This window comes from Tenebrio molitor, chromosome 9 (genome assembly GCF_963966145.1).
Source record: "Tenebrio molitor chromosome 9, icTenMoli1.1, whole genome shotgun sequence".
Lineage (NCBI taxonomy): Eukaryota > Metazoa > Arthropoda > Insecta > Coleoptera > Tenebrionidae > Tenebrio > Tenebrio molitor.
This window is the reverse complement of record NC_091054.1, coordinates 6,822,465-6,839,792: the sequence shown is the minus strand read 5'-3', so window position 1 is coordinate 6,839,792 and position 17,328 is coordinate 6,822,465. Positions and strand designations below refer to the sequence as shown.

Below are 17,328 nucleotides of genomic sequence, written 5' to 3'. Positions count from 1 at the left end.
AGATCAAGAAAAATCAATTGGGGGGCTTCCAGGAGGAAGTTGTCGAGAATTAGCAGAATCATTGGACCAGAACCCCCAAACATTTCGCAATACGTATTTGGATATTTCAAAGGCCAAGTGTTTAAACGTCATTTTAACGAGTACAGGAAGAAATTATAGGTTAAGTCGCAACATTGCCAGACAAAATGGCAAAACATTTTTGAAGATAAGCGAAGATAAGCAATCAAATGTCTGGAACACAGCAACAAACATCCTTTGGAAACAACAAATTTGTTTTCGTGTCACGTTTGATTTCTCAATAAAATTTTAATCAACCGAACAGATGAATTTTGTTGAGGTGATTTCATTTTTAATTATTTATTGTTGTTTTTACTTTAAATGACATTATCTTAAAACCCCTTGTTTTCAGGCAACCAGGTGATCAAACCAACTGACCTGTGCGAGAGTATCATTACTCTGTACATATTGTGTGAAATTTTTATAATGTTATTCCACTGCTTCTTGGTGATTCAATGTATATGAAACAAAGTGCACTTCGACAATAAAGGTTCACAAATTGTTTGCTAATTAGTAACAACCTTAAACAATCAAAAAATACGAAAAGCGGAGTACAGAACGCTAGCGCAAACGTAATTAATATTTCCGTCATGCATTTTAGTTGTGTTTGAACAAAATAACATTTCTGTGTGCCACACCCAGCCTACACTTATTGTCGGTCCCAATTTTTACCCATTTTGAGAGTCATTAAAAAACGACCTCACTACTCGGTGTTATAATTGTTGTGCAACCATCGTCCGTGTACGGCCATTGGCCACGTTGACAATACAATCATTACCCAGTACACGTATTACAAATTTCAATGGAACAACTCCACAAAAACCATTCCTGTCATCGTTCTTGCGAAACCGCTCGCCGGCCCATCTCTGCCGATAACGGGCGCTCTCGCTTCCCGTTCTTCCCGGTTTCCGGGCGGGACTCGTCTGCCGTGTTGGCGCGAGCCGCCCGAGGCTACACCGGAGGAAGCCACACCGTTCGCTATTCCGTCGAACGGTGTCTGATGATGGTCACGGTAGGATGGGTGCACGACGAGAGCGATCCTTGCAGAAGGACGACGGCCAGGAATGTAAAGCCGACAGACACGAGTACTGAATTACGGCGTTATTGCCGTGCGAGGAGTTCGCGAACCGTGAACGGAGGCGTTTTTAAATCTCGGAACGAGACCGGGAACACGAGGATGGAAGTTGAGTCAGGACGGGGAATTTAATTTCACCGTTAACAGGCGAAGAGAACGCCGAAATCGAAGAAGGCGGCGGAGTGTGAATTTTCGGCGAAATTTTCTTCGTTCGCATTCCACTGTTGTTGGTCGAATAGCGTGAGAAAGAGGGCGCGGAACTGGTTGGATCGAGGTTTTTTTAACTACAAAATTTTCCAAAAAAGTTTCTGTTAGAAAGGTCCAAAAACGTAACAATAGGACTCGACAGTCGGATAGTTGTACTGCTTTGGTATTCAAAAAAATGTGGAACAGTAACCTTTAAGTGATGATGTTTAAGAATATTATCAATATAAATGAAAAACAAGATAGGTCTTAGTATGGTTCCTTGAGGAACACCGTTTTCAACTAGACTACTTTCAGAGTTTTTTTGTTGTTTTCTGTTCGTTAAGTACGAGGTAAATCACAAGTAATTTAGAAGATTTATCATTTATTTTCTTAAATAAATCAACAGAACTGCACATAGTTTGGGAACAATTTTACGATTTTTCTCAAAATTTTCACTTGAAAATCTTCAGAAAAATTGTCTTCTTTGATTTTAATTCAAGAACATAAAAACAGACAAAACTACCGAGATGATTTTTTTTTAATTTTTTAATGCTTAATACTCGTAAGTGTTAACTGCTCCAAACATATAGTGAAAAGTCGTGGCCAAAAAAGGACAAGAAATAATGTTAGATAGACAATTATGTAATTTTCAGTATTCTTTGAAAACATTTCAAAACATAAATAGCTCATTTATGCTATTTTCAAAATTTTCTGGAGAAATCTCTGAAACAAATACATATGTAGTTCCAAAAATCCACTCGAACTTCTAACTTGGAGATTTAAAAAAAAAACTAAAAATTTAATATGTAGACAGGTTTCACAAAATTTTGAGAAATGAATTTTCAAACTTGCAGAGAAAAATCGCTTTAATTTTCTCCGCAACAACCGTTAATCCAAATTTTTCAAAAACCTATTTTTAACGAGTTGGACCTGAATTTTTCACATTTTTTCCACAATTTTGAAAGAAATTTCCTTAGATTTTATTTTCTCCACAATTAACAATTTTACTATACATACTAAGGACAACGTAACAGTTTATCTGCCCCGCCCATTTCATTTTCTTAGTTACCAGTCAAATAGGTTGTTAAGACGATCTGATTTACACAGTAAAAATTTCTGACATTCGAATTGTCTTAATGACATTTTATTTTTTAGAACCTAAAACAATAATTGTGGACTTGACAGCAAAATTCTAACCTTAACTTTTTTACGTGGCAAATGTGATGAAAAGTTGTACAGATTGAATCTGGCTTTGATTCTAATTGGTCAATTTTAGTGGGCGGAGCAGATAAAAAGTTATAACGGCAATACTATAATACTGCTAATTTTTTAAGCGATGTTTTTCATCAGCCTTTTATACCAATTTTCAAAAGTGGTAGAGAAAACTGGTTAAATTTACGGTTTTCAAATACATAATTTTTCCCTTCTTCATCTTCACAAACATTGATGTGAGAAAGATGTACAAAAACAACTGTGAATTTTAGAGTGATTTATTTTTGTCCAAAAAAAAGTTACAAAATCTGGCATAATATATAAAATGAAGTACACACATACATATTTTACAATATGTACATATTTTTACTCTATAACGTTTCTTTTGTTCGACGAGCCCCTTGAAGGACAAGACTTTTAGACAATTCCTCAAAAGAAGTAAGAATTGTTTTATTTTAATGTATTAATTTTTGGTCGTCTGTATTTTTTTGAGGGATCTTCTCTAAATAATATTACTTTCGAAGTAATCAAAGAAAAAAGTTTAAAATTGCAATATCAAAATGTGTTAATGATGTTAATTGTTAATACAAAGTGTTCCTAAAAGAACGTAGGTACATCAAGAGTTCTGTGGAATTTAAATATGTATATTTAATTTTTGCCGCTCTGTAGCATATTGTGGTACATACCAAATATTTAGAAAAACAGAGGTTATGTAAGTCCACTGATGACATGTTTTTAATAGACTGTGGTAAGATAAAAATAATTAGAATATTGAAAAACTGAAGAAAATCACAAGCAAAACAACTAAGACGTCAAACTCACAACTGGCGCTAAGATTTAATACATAATTTGACATTTGATTTGACGGCTTCAACGGCTCGACATAGTTCGACACAATAAAAATTATAGAACGGCACAATTCCATAGGACTCTTGATATACGTTCTTTTAGAGACACTTTGTAGTATCATTTTTCTTAAATGAAAAGTAACATAGGTGTTAGTACGATCCCTTGGGGAACGTTTTCAACTAATTTTCAGGGATTTTATCATCAAATTTGATTTTTGGTTTTCTATTCGTTAAATACGAGATGGTAAAATTTGTGAATCACTAAGATTTTTCGCAAAATCTTCAATTAAAATGTTCAAAGAAATTCTTTTACTTTTTATTCAAGAACATAAAAATACAGAAAACCATACATATGGATAATTATTGATAATACATATGTATATCTTGAATTTTAAAATAAAGCCCGAAGAAGAATAGGCAATAATATTAGACAGGGAAACATATAACTCTTAGTACTTTTTTCAAAACCATTCGCAACAAAAATGGCTTCTTTGTAAGTCCATTGCCAAAACTTTCTCGAGAAATCTTTAGAATTAGAATACCTCAGGAACAAATAACTCTAAAAATATTCAAAGCTCAAGAAACGAACTCTTTCGTAAAATCTCTAAAACGTTTTGAAACCTTTGTTTCAAACTTGCAAAAAACCAATTACCAATTCGCTTTGCAAAAACTGTCCACTCACATGCAAAATTTTCAAAAACCTATTTTTGTCGTGTGTCCTTCCCTCCCCTCTCTTTGCCCAAATTCTCCCACCTATCTGAACCCCTCTCCCCCTCCCCGAACCCGCTAAAATATGCTCCTGATTAATTCTTCACCACCTCCGATCGATCGTTCGTTTTTGTCGCGCCATCACCTTGCGAACGAATCAATTCCCGAATTATTATTAACAACGTTCGACGCGCCAGGATCGATAGAGCCATCGGGAGACAAAAATTCGAACGCCAATCAAGGACAACGCGACAATTTAATTAGAGAGACACACACACACCGTTCGATTTAATGGATTTAGATAAATTTGTGATTAGCTATTTGCGGTTGGTCGAGATTAAAACGGTCGATTTGGAAGACGCATCGATTCGCGATTAACAACGGATCGGTCATTGTGAACGAACGTAATTATTATGAAATTTGCGGCGTGTGCAATCTAGTCGTTTAAATACCGAGATAAATACCTACTACTTTATTTATGTGCACTTGTTCGAAAGATCAAACAATAACAAGCACAGCGTGAGGTTAATTGTGTGCGATTCTCGGGATAGTAAACAAAATCAAGACTCGGTAACTGATAAACAAGAAATATATCGAAGAGTCAAAACACGACGAAGACGTGAATCATTCTGTAATCTAAATTTCGACGCAAAACCGCGTCCGAAATAGACGTCACACTCGCTGGATGCACCACAGTCTCCAAGACCGTATCCCATTTCCATGCGAGTCTCGGGATCATCTCGCTCTCGGAGTAGCGTTACAACTTGACATCCAAAACTTATTATTACATATTTGATAGACGACGTCGATATCTGATCCACCGCAAGGACCACGAACAACCCCGAACCACTCCTTTCGGTGGTTCAGACTCGCGACTCCAGCCATTTCGTCAGCCGTTGACGTAGATCGAAGCCGAGGCTCCGCAACTAATAAACCGATAAATCTGGACGATTTCACGAGCAAACGGGGGCGTTAACGATGGCCGAGGCGAAACTTATCACCGGAAAGAAATGATTAAGGCTACGTCGAAACCAATCAGGTGCAGGTGCGTTTTCCACCTGTTCATCAGAAAATCTCGAATTATTTGTTGCGAAGGCTTCCCCCTCGATCCACGCCAATTAACGCCGAATTCCGAGTCGCAAATTTTATTCTCCCATCCATCGCATTTTCTTTGTTGGTTAAGTTCGAACAAATTGATTTGATGAACGACGGTCCAAGTCTTTGCGTCGGTCTTGACAGCCACCTCTCAGACATCTTCGACGTATCTTGACAAAACATTTGTGTTATCACTAACGAACCAGTCACTCGGTTAGTCGTCTTGTGACGTTTTCTATTTTCCGCCAACATCTCGATCTGAAAATATTTCAGGACACTTCTATCGGGTTCGTTTCCCCCAACGGTATTTGATCTAGTGTTAAAAATGCACCCTCAAATTGTCTTGTTTTATATGATAATCTTTCATCATGCAGAGATTACGATCGAGGATATTAAAGGTTTTCTCTACTGGGTAGAAAATTGGCAGATTACAGACAGAGAATTCTTTGATCTGAGAACAATTTTAAACTGCCTCGTCACAGTGTCTTTTATCTGTCCACTTCAATTTCTTGGACGTTATTATCACACTTTCGGAACGTGAAATCGGCTTTTATTTAACTCGTGAATGTTGTATAACGGCACCCTTTTACGTGATTGTTCCCCCTTTTGCAAGCAACAACGAACGAATTCGCCCACCCTCGGGGTCAGTTTGATGATGATAATTGTTATCCACGGACATGCGTTCTTTTTTCGTGTAAATAAAAATTTAGATGGTCTGTGGGGAATCGTTGTGGAAACGGCGAACATATCGTTAATGTTTTTCCACTTGCGGTCGACATTTAATAAAATTGTTTCCTTCCTCTGCGTGCGCGTTGCTGTTGATTCACCAGACGACACCAACACCGAAAATTTGTTTTCGGGGTTAACTCGCTAATGGACGAAGATTACACGAGTTGTTTGAAATTTCCCATCAACAACATTATTAAACAAATTGGTACTATTGTAGTCGCGATGAAGTGGTGCGATAGTGGCAATAAATTAACGGTAATTTTCCCCAAACAGATTACACTGGAATTAATTATTGTGGCTAATTACTTTCCATCGCGAGGTTCAGATTTATAATAATTGCAGACGTGGTAATTGCGATGGCAATTTCGTCATGTGCTGAGGGTCTGGACGAGCAGACGAGGTGCTCGTCTGGTGTTGGCGAATGATTTCTACTAGAAGCCGTGACATGCAGGACTTTCACATTATTGGCGTCCGAACGTGGATTTGCTCCGAAAGCGGCACGGGCGAATACGTGAGGAACGAGCCCCACCGTGTGATAACAGCATTATCAATAGCTCCGTTGAATAATGAATGCGGATTTAATTAATTCGATGAATCGACCTACGCGATCATGGGGACTCGGTGCTCCCGAAACGTTCCCGGAATTCGATCCGTTCGGCGTCCGGCCGGGGACAGCGGCCGAGTCGGGGGGCCCACCTAAATAAGCAAACGGATGACTCAATTTCGGAAAAGTCCACGTTCGTGCGAATGGGAGGAGAAATGGCTTCTTCTGCCTACGTTTCAAACCGGTCAAAATACAATCGTAACCTCGGTTGGCAGCGTAAAAATACCGAGAAATGAACCGAGACCAGTGATAAGGAATTCGTACATTCCTGTCCCGGCCGCAAGACCCAAAAACTTCAAACGTACTCACCTCAAAACGATGGAATCTGCGAGTCGTGCACCGCCGATTCCGTGCACATTTGCGGACAAAGGCACTTTTTCCCAAAATAAAATCGGTAATGAACGATCAAAAATGAAATCGAATTCTCGGATTCCTTGGCAATGAATACGCCCTCCTAAAACTTTGACAGATGTCAAAAACGCCCAAAACACTGCTAAATCCCACAAAACACGTCACGTCAGTCTTTTAATTTGATTTGTACTGATTTCGACTATGTAAATTTATATAAAAACGACAAGTTTATATGAAAATACTAGAAACACCCAAATTTATTTAGCGGCACGGACCGCATACGACACAAGAATTCTTTGGGTAAATACCAACTAATGTCATGTCAAATCTGATGACGTCACCAGACATAACATAGCCACACCGCTTCGATCAAACCCTCGCGATTTTCCCCAAAAATGGCGACACCCTCTCAACACTCACCCCTGAACTGTGCCCCAAAATGCAAATAACGCAAATTAACACCCGATTGCACAAACTGTCCCAGACTAGACCACCGCCACAATTAAATGGACACAAAATTTTTCATCGACTGGTGGTGTTACGCCATATTCGCCACCTGGTGAAGCTTTCTGCAACCCCCCCGAATTTCTGTCCTGTAAGCTGAAACGCCTAACAACATGCAAACATAACCTCAAAATGTCAGACGAACGGAGGCCCCAATTCGGCAACCGCCACCTAACAGACGAAAGCGATGTTTTCCAGCACAATGCGTGGTATGATTCCGAGACTCCTCTCTTTCCGCAAGTGTCACACGCGGCATCGGAAGAAGCCGAAATATGGCACGCGCTACTTGCTTGATCGATCTAAAATCTTTGATTTCAACGCCTGGTATGGGCCCCACGTTGCGATAATGTATAATACGACTCTCTGTACAGGGACGATGTCGAGTGGGACGAGGAACAGGAGCGGGAAGCGCGCAGCAAAGTGGAGGCCAACAGTGAAGTTAAATTCCCAAATACTGTTGTAGAGAAGTATGAAAATGAAGCTGACAAGTATTGGGACGCTTTCTACGACGTACACACGAACAGGTTTTTCAAAGACAGGCACTGGTTGTTTACCGAGTTTCCTGAGTTGGCAGTGTCAGAAACTGAACCAAAAAAAATACTAGAAATAGGTTGTGGTGTGGGGAACACAATTTTCCCAATTTTACAAAATTCAAAAAATCCCGATTTATTCGTATACGGCGGTGATTTTTCGTCCAAAGCGATTGAAATCTTGAAAGAGGCGCCAGAGTATGACTCCAGTCGATGCGACGCTTTTGTTCTTGACGCGACACAGGAACAATGGCAAGTTCCCTTTGAAGAAAGCAGCATTGACATTGTTGTCTTGATATTTGTTCTGTCAGCCATAAACCCTACAAAGTATAATTTCAATAAAAAATGTTACACAATCACATAATTTTATTGCAGATTTGATCGAGTGATTCAAAATATTCACAAATTTTTGAAACCTGGCGGTCTCATATTATTCAGGGATTATGGAAGGTATGACATGGCGCAGTTGCGATTCAAACCGGGGCGCTCTCTTGGGGAGAATTTCTACGTGCGGGGTGACGGCACGAGAGTGTACTTCTTCACCCAAGGTTGCATTTCATTGACAATCGACGCTGTGTCACGATTTTACTTTTTAGAGGAAGTGCGAGCCTTGTTTGAAAAATGTGGGTTCCAAGAGGAGGAGAACAGAGCGGACAGGAGGCTCCAGGTGAACAGGGGGCGGCTGCTCAAGATGTACAGAGTCTGGATCCAGGCAAAGTTCAGAAAGTCAAATTGACAAATATATTAATTTTTTGTAAACTTTTAAAAATTACATAATTACATTATGTCTACAGGTTAAATATAAGAATTTGTTTTAGGTGAAATTAGAAAATATACTTAAAAAAAAATAAATTATACAATAATTTTTTGTACTTCTTTTTACAAACGATTAGTAATAAATTTTCACATCGATTTGTTAAACAAACAAGTTACGAAACACAATTTTAATGTGATGAACACGAACACTCTCAAAAATGTATATACCTCTATATAACTTTACTCTAGTACAGGACAGTCTAGTAATTTCCACAATATTTACGTAGAATAGAAAAATCAGCCTTGAATGTCTTCATATTTATACGATTAACTTCCTATTAACCACAAGCACTAACATTCCCCAAAAAAGGAAAACGACAAACTACCGATTGCAATATGTGGCGCGAATCGTCTGAATATATTCAACATTTACAAAAAAAAAAAATCTGTGAATTGCTCGTTGTATGAGAAAAAACGGTGATGTGAGTATTGTAACGAAAAGGAAATCCGTGGAACCATTTCCGACGCCTTAAGGCTACGCTGGTGCAATTTTAGAAGGCTTCAAAACAATCACATGAACGACCTCTACCAGACGGATTAGTTAATTAAAACACCCTGGCTGTCCTATAATCCACTCCGATCAAAACAAATAAACGTTGGGTAAAATCGGCCTCTTCATTTTCACCTAAAAAGCTTGGCTTCCTGCGCGTCATCGATTGTCTGCAGATACGCCGAGTGGACGCTCTCGCAGACGAACCTGTACTGACTCTGCAAACAACAACTGTCCCGAAAAAAATTCCCACGGCTGGTATTCACTCACAGCATTTTGTATCATCATGGCTCGTTGCTCCCTCATCGTCTTGACGATTTCCAGGGGGTAGACCGGTTCGCCGGACTCGATCAAGCACAAGGCCGTCTCCATCAGAACCAGAACCCCAGTTCTTCCGATTCCGGCACTACAATGCACCACCACAGGCGACGGATCACCTTTCCTCACCTCTCTGACTTTCTCGGTAAAACTGAGAAACTGAGCAGGAGAATCCGGAACTCCGTGATCCGGCCACGCCACGTACTGCATGTGCTTGATTTGGCGTTCCGAGTTGTTCTAAAAACGAAACGAATACACTTTACGACACTCTTGGGTCATCGGAGATCGTACCTGGACGTCGGTTAGGATGAAATCTCTGAAAACAAAGCTTTCAGCGGCGTCCGTCTCCTCGCGGATGCAGTTCACTATCATATTTTCCATGGTGAGGCATTCGCCTGGGTTTGGCCAGTATTTGTGACATTTTGCTCTACCTCGCTCTACTATTGTCGTTAGCATCACAATTAGGTTGCAGTTTTCTTCCAGGACCATCTGCCAGAAGTCCTCGCTGGTCGACTGGAGTGGTCCTTGGGTCGCTATATAGTTGTTCGTTATGTCGGTGCCGTTGATCTTCATGTTTACGTAGTTCGCGTTGATGTAGTCGCCGCTCGCAGCGTTCTTCAGTATCACACGTGTTGTATCGTCTAAAATGCGATTCCAGACAGAGTTAGACCAGATATTTTTAATGCAGGAAGCAACAGAAGCTGTCTTTAACTTAAACAAAACAAAACAATACATCTACAAAAAAAAAATCTCATCACATTTTTTGTACACGTAATCATTCCTCAAAGAAAATTAAAAGTAGTCAGTGCATCATCTGCAGATACAACAATTTGGGAAATGTTGATAAATATGTAAGTAAATTGTTCTATTTCTATTATATTCTATTTAAAAGTTATACATTTCAATCATAGTAAAAACCGGGTTATATAATTGTGGCTTTTTATTTGTGTGGTTTTAATTATTCAAAAGGAGAAAACGTACGATACGAATGAAATTGAAATATATTTCATTTAATGGGAAAAGAACAATGAAGGAGGTGATTGTGTCATACATTTTTTTTTTTTTGAAAGATTTTGTAATAAATATTAGGAAACAGAGGGATTATTAAGTAAAATTGAGTAATTTCATAATATTCAAATTGTCAACAAAAGAAATAGGAGTATAATTTATCGGTCAGTCATCAATTAATAGTTAAATAATGAAGGAAATTATAAAAAAGTAACTATCAATTATCAATATACAACGTGTCTCAGAAATAAGTATATTAATTTTAATCGGTGACAGATCTCATCAAGAACAACAAAATTGTTATGTACCATTTTTTCGAAATCTAATTTTCTTTTCAGTATTTTACCCGGCCATAAATTAACAAGTTGTCTATTTTCTAGTTACATGATCAATGACAGTGACCGTGAAATAATAGTTTCTGTAAAATCAGCGCAAAACATTGTGTTTTTAGAATGAAATTTTTTCGCTCTGCGGCCGAGGTAGAGGATTACATTTTCAGTTAGTTTTGTCCGACTGCGAAAGGCAGATGTTTACGTGTTGGTTCTGTGATTTAAGCTAAAATTTTGTGAAAATAGCTCGTTTATTTTCGAATAGTGAATACGTAGATACTGTGTTGGTGTATGGTGAAGCGTTCGGGAGTGTTCCTCGAGCCCGGAGAGTTTCCGTGTGACTTCTTCAAGTGCGGGTACATGAGGACTTGGTACATTCGAACGGGTGGAAAATGCTGCCACAACAATTCGCAATAACAGAGGTATGTTGGAAAGAGTGGAAGAATCGTTTCGTCGGTGCCTTCACTATTGTATTGACAATAACGGCGGTCACTTTGAACACTTCGTGTAACGATTAGTCATTACCCTGATTACTTTGTGAGAATTTTTACGGATTAATACATTAATTTTAGGTGACGTTTTGTCATTATTTTAGGTACGGGCGATTCATTAGGGCCAGTTCAAAATATTTTTTATCAAAATTGTTTTCATTTAATATCTACCATTATGATTCTCTTCTTTCTCTTCCACCCTTAGGTCACAGTAACGGGCCCAGCAGTTAGCCGCTGTGCAAAAGTTAACAAAAAACAAGTGCAAGTTTTCTTGCATTTGTTTTTTCTTTTTCGCTTATCATAATCGACAAAGCAAATTAGTAGCACATTTAGTAGAAATGTTATAATTGTCGTTGCTCGTCTAAAGAGAAAAATATGACATACAAAATTTATCACGTGACTTGCGGTATATGTAGGTAGATTGTTGTGTACCTTTCACTTTCAATAACTGCAAACATATTATTATTATTATTATTATTAGCATGTTGCATCCGACCACAGAAGTATGCAGTAACACAACATTTAGACCTAATTAGCATTAACAACAAATTAAAAAGAAAAACAACATATCAAGTATTCAATGTTAACTTGTTCTACTTTATTCTAGTTCTTCTTATTTTAATGATTTGCACTTTAGCTTTGGTGCAACAAACCCTATTCAAATTACTTTGATTTCTGTCTTGGCAACATATCAAAATAAAATCCGAGCACTTACAAGGCGATATATCCCTGTATCTGTTCTTGTTGACGTTTTGCGCTTCCGATGACACATCACAGGTCAATTCTGGATGCTTCCTGTACAACATCTCGTACCGTGCGATCAACGCCCCGCTCGCCAGACCATCCGCCAACAACAGCATGCTCTGCTCTAGAGCATTCTCGGGCGAGGGCGGCCTCTGCATGTCCCCCACAGGAACATACTGATACGGCGGCTCTTCATACTCGTCCATCTCGGCGTACATGACGTTCGGTTTGACCACCAGCACCAACTTCCCTGCGACAAGAACAAAACTCACCCTCCAACCACCCTCAAAACGACGAATTTACCGTCGCTCGTGCTGCGCGATTTGTGTATGAGCTGCACCACATCTTCGTGTAGAGCGTGCGAGACGTCGATCCCGTTGATCTGCAGCACTTGGTCACCTTCGGTCAGTCTGGGGGTGCACTTGTCGGCGGGAGTGTTGGGGGCGACTCTCGAAACCAAGATGGGTGTGTCCGTGGTGGTGCCACCTTTCACGTTGAAGCCGTATTTGCCGTCGTCCGGGTGGAGGGTGATGGTTACGATGCCTTCGTCGATGATTTGGGACGTGGGGGAGTGGCTCGCGCTGTACGGCGGTGTGTCGTAGAGGCCGTTCGATGTGGGGGAGGGTATCTCTTCGTCCGCGTAACTCAACATTCGACCGGCGATGCCCGGGGAGAAGGGCGTCTCCAAGGTGCGCTCCAAGAAGCCGCCATCGCTGCAACGACAACATTCAAAACAAACAAAATTAAAGAGTGATAGAAAATTACAACATTTATGATGCAATACAGTGGTAAATTTATTCATAAACCACTGCATACCCCCGTAAAAGGTTTTTGTTTTATGAAATAATATTTCAAAGCTCTATCGCAAAGTATTAATTAAAAAATATATATATTTTTTTGTATGTAATTAAACTAATTAAAGATTTCTTTCACTAGCATAAAATGCAATTTTTACTACAATTGTGATTATTTGATGTGTACAAAAAAAGTAGGAAGATGTAATTTGTTGCCGATTTCAATTTCAAATGAATGAAATAAATATTTACATGAATGCTGTTGGCGAAAATTTCTCTCTATAAGTACTTTAAAGAGATTATAAAATTGTTTTATTTTTCTTGTATTGAATAACTGCAAAATTCAGATTCTCTCGTTTTTGCTACCTTCTTTCTTTCTTGACAAAATAAAATATGTGGAAAAAAAAATGTGACAAATAACTAATGAATTTCAATCAATTTTTTCGAAATATCAAGTGAAATAAAAAATAACTTTAGATTATAAGTAAAGAAAATAATTAAACGCATTATCAAAAAATAAATAAAACTAGTTGCTAAACGGTAAAACAACACTGTCAATGGTTACATCATTTTAAGGGGAGTAGTACTGAATATAGTAAAATAATAGAAGTTTATTTAATGAGTTCGTGTGTAAATTGGGCCTTTTTTTTCACAAGTGTCCATTATTAAACGCGAGTGAAACGAGCGTTTTAAAGGTCCAATTTACACACGAACGAGTTCAATACAACGATTTTTTGTTCGACGAGTCCCTTAAAGGCTCCAAATCGCTTAAAATCTTTAAAATTGGCTTGACGTTTCGTTTTGACAAGTTGTGACATATCAAAATCCGTTTACACAGGAGAAAATTCTCAAATTCTGACAGTATCGAACAAAAAAATATTAATCACATGAATGTTGGCCTAATTTTGGGATGATGTGCAATTAGAAGTTTATTTTTATACATCAAGTGGTATTTATCTGAATCGATAATTGTTTTTTGATAAAGTACAGTTGGTTGCAAAAAAAACGGGAAATGAAAATGTTCCTAATGTAAATTTGGTTTTGTCCATATTTTGTCAATTACATAATTCTCTACTTGACAATACCTGTCAAATAATTTTTAAAAATGTCATTGAACTTTGACCATAATTCTAACCTATCTCTCGTAACAAGGTTTCACACTATGAAAAAATTGCAAAAATGTGCCAATTTTTTTCTTACAGTTCCCGTTTTTTTTTTGCAACCAACTGTAATGTAAACCAAGTAAAATGGAAAATAACTCTTTCTACGCTAAATGCGTATCAGCAAAATATGAACCCAATCAATTTGAATAAAACAAATGAAACTTCATAGAACAATGAGTTGTCACATGTCGAGATTAAAATATAAAAATAAACATCAATAAAAAGATAGAAATCAATGTAACACAGATTAGCGAAAAAATACAACCTTTATTACTTAACTAATGCTTAATTGCTAAACGATCAACGCAAAAAAAAATATTTTGCTGTGTGAGATCTAGAAGTTCGTAAAATAAAATTTAATCGCACAAAAACCCCAATAATTGCCTAATTGGTTCCGGGCGCAATAAATTATTTTCTATTAATAAAAATTCCATTTGCAGTGTTGTTCTAAAAATTCCACGAAAATGACGACACAACTAAAATTTAAAAAAGATAAGGTTCCCCAGATTGCAACTCTTAACAAATCTCGTTAAACCAAGTGGCGTGATAAGTAATAACAAGCAATTGATTATTTGAACAATTGAACATCCGTTGAAAGACATTCCAACTTTTTCGCAATTTTATTTAAAGAAATGAATCACTTGTTCTTATCTGAATCGCGCCCAGTTGTGTCTACCAAACCACTTTCACTTACTCGTCAGACATTTGCGAATCATCAGCCCACGCCTTCCTCGGCTCTTTCGCCCCCAAAGAAGTCACCTTGTTGTCGTAGGGCCTGGGAGGCCTTCCCGGCGCCAACGACACCTTCCCCTTATCTTCGACCGAGGGCGCCGCCTGTTGTTTTACCTGAAACCCAGTGTTTAGAAACTTCCCCCCTGAACCACAACCACCCACCAATTGTTTGCTCGGCGAACGGACGAATTTCCTTTCGAGTTTTCCTCTGCGTCTCACGTCTGCCACAGTCTGGTACTCGGTGCGGCCGGAATAAGTGAATTTGGAACCCCACGAGAACGGGAATTTCCTCTTGACTTTGGGCGAGTCTAACCTGAAGAAGGTGTGGTGTTCCACGCACGATTTCCACAACAATTTCGACGACCTGTACGATTCCATGTTGAAGCCTAGGAGAGTGTCGTAATCTTCCGACTGGAAAAAATCACTGGAATGATGTCGAACCGCCGATACACCGACACTTACAGGTTCTCGAATCAGCTGGATGAAAAACTGTTTCCGTTTAAAAGAAATTTTCATAATCTTCGACCAGGAAAACGTGTTGATTCGGATGTTATTTTGACAGACCACTAAACCGATGTGAGTCACCCCGAGATCAATCTCTTTATTTGTGTTGTCCTAAAATGTCAAAATTACACTGTTGACTCAATTACTGTTAAAGCTTATTAAGGTGTGCTGATTGATGCGACGAATCATCAGTACTTCCTCAATGTCGAATGTGTCACACGCTTTAGACAGTCACTGTTGCACTCACTTCCACAAAAAAATCATTTGCATAGTGTTGCACAAGAAAAAACAATTACTGACACAAAATCAACTGGATTAAATCTAGAAACAACGTTAGAATAGGACTGACGTTAATTATACCTTGGCTTTATGAAGTTCTACTCCATACATGTCGATTCGTCTCGCGTGATCGAGAAAATTAAATTCAGCCTCGGCAGGCGTTTGTCCCCTGAAACAAAATGTCTTTTACTATTTCAAAATATGTACTGTGAAAAAAAATCAGTAGGCTGTCACCTCCATGCGTTTAGTTTCCGGTCCGCAAAATGATGACAAGAAATCACACTTGATTATTAAAATAAAATTCTTAATATGATATTTTCAATTTTTTCTCTTAATTACTAGTTACATAACCGGGTTGCACCACAAGAAAGTGCATTTAGAATTAAAATTAAAGATTTTTCTCGGGAATTTATATTAATCTATGAGGAAAGTTCTGTCAGCTTGCATGTTCTTATCAGTCCTTCAAACAAATTGCCATTGTGCATTAATTACAATAACAGACCAACACACTTAACGTCATATCCTATGAGTGATGTTTAAAGTTATTTGACAAGAGTAAATAAAATAAATTGAACTGATAAGAAGTCACGTTATGAGAATAACAAATGAACTTGTTTTCATACTTGTGTAATTTATGTAATTCGGCGATTTTCTTCTCCATGTCCTCAGATTGTCCTGGTATAAGTTGTAAATTTGATAAATAATTGGGCCCATGTTCGTCAGGCTGATAATCGCCTACTTCAGCTAAAAACTCACAAATAGAACCCACTACACTACAAGAGGGGTGTTTCACCTTGAACTGTATAACTAGCTAGTAGAATGGCAGTGCTAGGTGCTAGAATTAGTCTCTCTTCCAGTATGTCTCGCCTGATCTGCAGACAAAACTGATATCGCGTGTATTCCTCTTGCAGCTTACTTGGATCGGATACATAAAACTTAACTCTAAAAAACAATGGATATTGGCAGTTGTTCAGCTGCTTCTTGATTGGCTTGGACGGATCTAACCAACGCTACAAGTAAAACAGTCATTTGAGGAAACCCTCCTCTCTGGATTTACCATATGTTCAGGCCTGTTCCCGTTAGGCGCGCTCCCACACTCCGAATACTGCAGTCCAAAATAGTCTTTCTCGACGAGCTCCAAGTGTTGGTAGACTTGCTCCATGACCACACTGGCCTTGCACCTCTTCCCCACGAAAAAATCATGCTCTGTGTCATCGAGAAAGCGCACCGTAACATTGAATCCTTTCAGCTTGTTTCGTTGACGCGCTGCTGCCAATTCTAACGCTTGCACATTGTAAGTGCCACTGGAACCACTAAACGTCCTCTTCGACACGCTCTCCACTATGTCCATTTTCACAAATCAGTGATTCCAGCATTACGAATAAACTACAAACAAATGAGTCAAATATGATAACGTTAAGCTGTGAACTGATATAATTTGCGAAAGAAATGATAAGCGCGATAAGGCGTTACCTACAAAGTAAAATTGAGAAGGAGAAAAGAAAATTTTTCTTTTTTAGCTAGACACCACTGTCACATCATGGTTAGCTGAGATTTGGCTCGTCTGTCATTTTCCTTTCAGCAAACGTCGACGAAATTGGCACGAATTCGATGCATCACATATAAATTTAACGTTATCACAAAGTGTTATTATCACAAATTTACAATTTCATTCATTATTTGATTATTGATACGTCAATGGCAGGTTTTTGCGAGATATATTTTGTAATCGGTGAGGACAGCGACATCTGCACCATCCCT

The 17,328-nt window shown here is 38.5% G+C and overlaps 3 protein-coding genes across 8 annotated transcripts in view; 1 reads left to right on the top strand and 2 right to left on the bottom strand.

Moving 5' to 3' along the window:
• The window catches only part of shep (alan shepard), a 49,874-nt gene extending 42,613 nt beyond the window's left edge, over positions 1–7,261 (bottom strand). For both annotated transcript variants that reach the window (XM_069058793.1, XM_069058794.1), the window contains exon 1: positions 6,824–7,261. The gene's annotated coding sequence lies outside the window, so the exon portion shown is untranslated. The remainder of the gene's footprint in view (positions 1–6,823) is intronic.
• Positions 7,262–7,426: 165 nt separating this feature from the next.
• Mettl2 (methyltransferase-like protein) lies at positions 7,427–8,764 on the top strand. Of its 4 annotated transcripts, none has more exons than XM_069058826.1 (4): positions 7,427–7,578; positions 7,741–8,226; positions 8,275–8,447; positions 8,496–8,764. In XM_069058826.1, the coding sequence occupies exons 1-4, from the start codon at positions 7,502–7,504 to the stop codon at positions 8,633–8,635; spliced, it is 876 nt and encodes a 291-aa protein (XP_068914927.1). In that variant the 5' UTR covers positions 7,427–7,501; the 3' UTR covers positions 8,636–8,764. The 4 variants fall into 4 exon arrangements, with proteins under 4 accessions (XP_068914927.1, XP_068914926.1, XP_068914924.1 ...); XM_069058824.1 differs by having other exon boundaries at positions 7,436–7,693; XM_069058825.1 differs by having other exon boundaries at positions 8,275–8,764.
• On the bottom strand, positions 8,627–17,285 carry Ptpmeg (protein tyrosine phosphatase Meg). 2 transcript variants are annotated; one of them, XM_069058784.1, is made up of 13 exons: positions 17,041–17,285; positions 16,625–16,953; positions 16,361–16,577; positions 16,191–16,311; positions 15,649–15,736; positions 15,247–15,399; positions 14,947–15,195; positions 14,747–14,898; positions 12,399–12,808; positions 12,067–12,345; positions 9,815–10,164; positions 9,476–9,760; positions 8,627–9,423 (listed from the first exon to the last, which is right to left on the bottom strand). In XM_069058784.1, the coding sequence occupies exons 2-13, from the start codon at positions 16,916–16,918 to the stop codon at positions 9,337–9,339; spliced, it is 2,685 nt and encodes an 894-aa protein (XP_068914885.1). In that variant the 5' UTR covers positions 16,919–16,953; positions 17,041–17,285; the 3' UTR covers positions 8,627–9,336. The 2 variants fall into 2 exon arrangements, with proteins under 2 accessions (XP_068914885.1, XP_068914884.1); XM_069058783.1 differs by having other exon boundaries at positions 17,045–17,285.
• Positions 17,286–17,328: the final 43 nt, after the last annotated feature.

What these genes read in the sequence shown, in the direction of transcription:
- Mettl2 (XM_069058823.1), top strand. Translation starts at nt 7,557, where the DNA reads ATGTTTTCCAGCACAATGCGTGGTATGATTCCGAGACTCCTCTCTTTC. An exon ending in ATCTTTGATTTCAACGCCTG is followed by an intron (nt 7,694 to 7,740) that starts GTATGGGCCCCA and finishes CTCTCTGTACAG; the next exon opens with GGACGATGTCGAGTGGGACG. An exon ending in TCAGCCATAAACCCTACAAA is followed by an intron (nt 8,227 to 8,274) that starts GTATAATTTCAA and finishes ATTTTATTGCAG; the next exon opens with ATTTGATCGAGTGATTCAAA.
- Ptpmeg (XM_069058784.1), bottom strand. Translation starts at nt 16,918, where the DNA reads ATGGACATAGTGGAGAGCGTGTCGAAGAGGACGTTTAGTGGTTCCAGT. An exon ending in TCCAGCTGATTCGAGAACCT is followed by an intron (nt 15,196 to 15,246) that starts GTAAGTGTCGGT and finishes GATTTTTTCCAG; the next exon opens with TCGGAAGATTACGACACTCT. An exon ending in ATACAGGGATATATCGCCTT is followed by an intron (nt 10,165 to 12,066) that starts GTAAGTGCTCGG and finishes ATCGCATTTTAG; the next exon opens with ACGATACAACACGTGTGATA.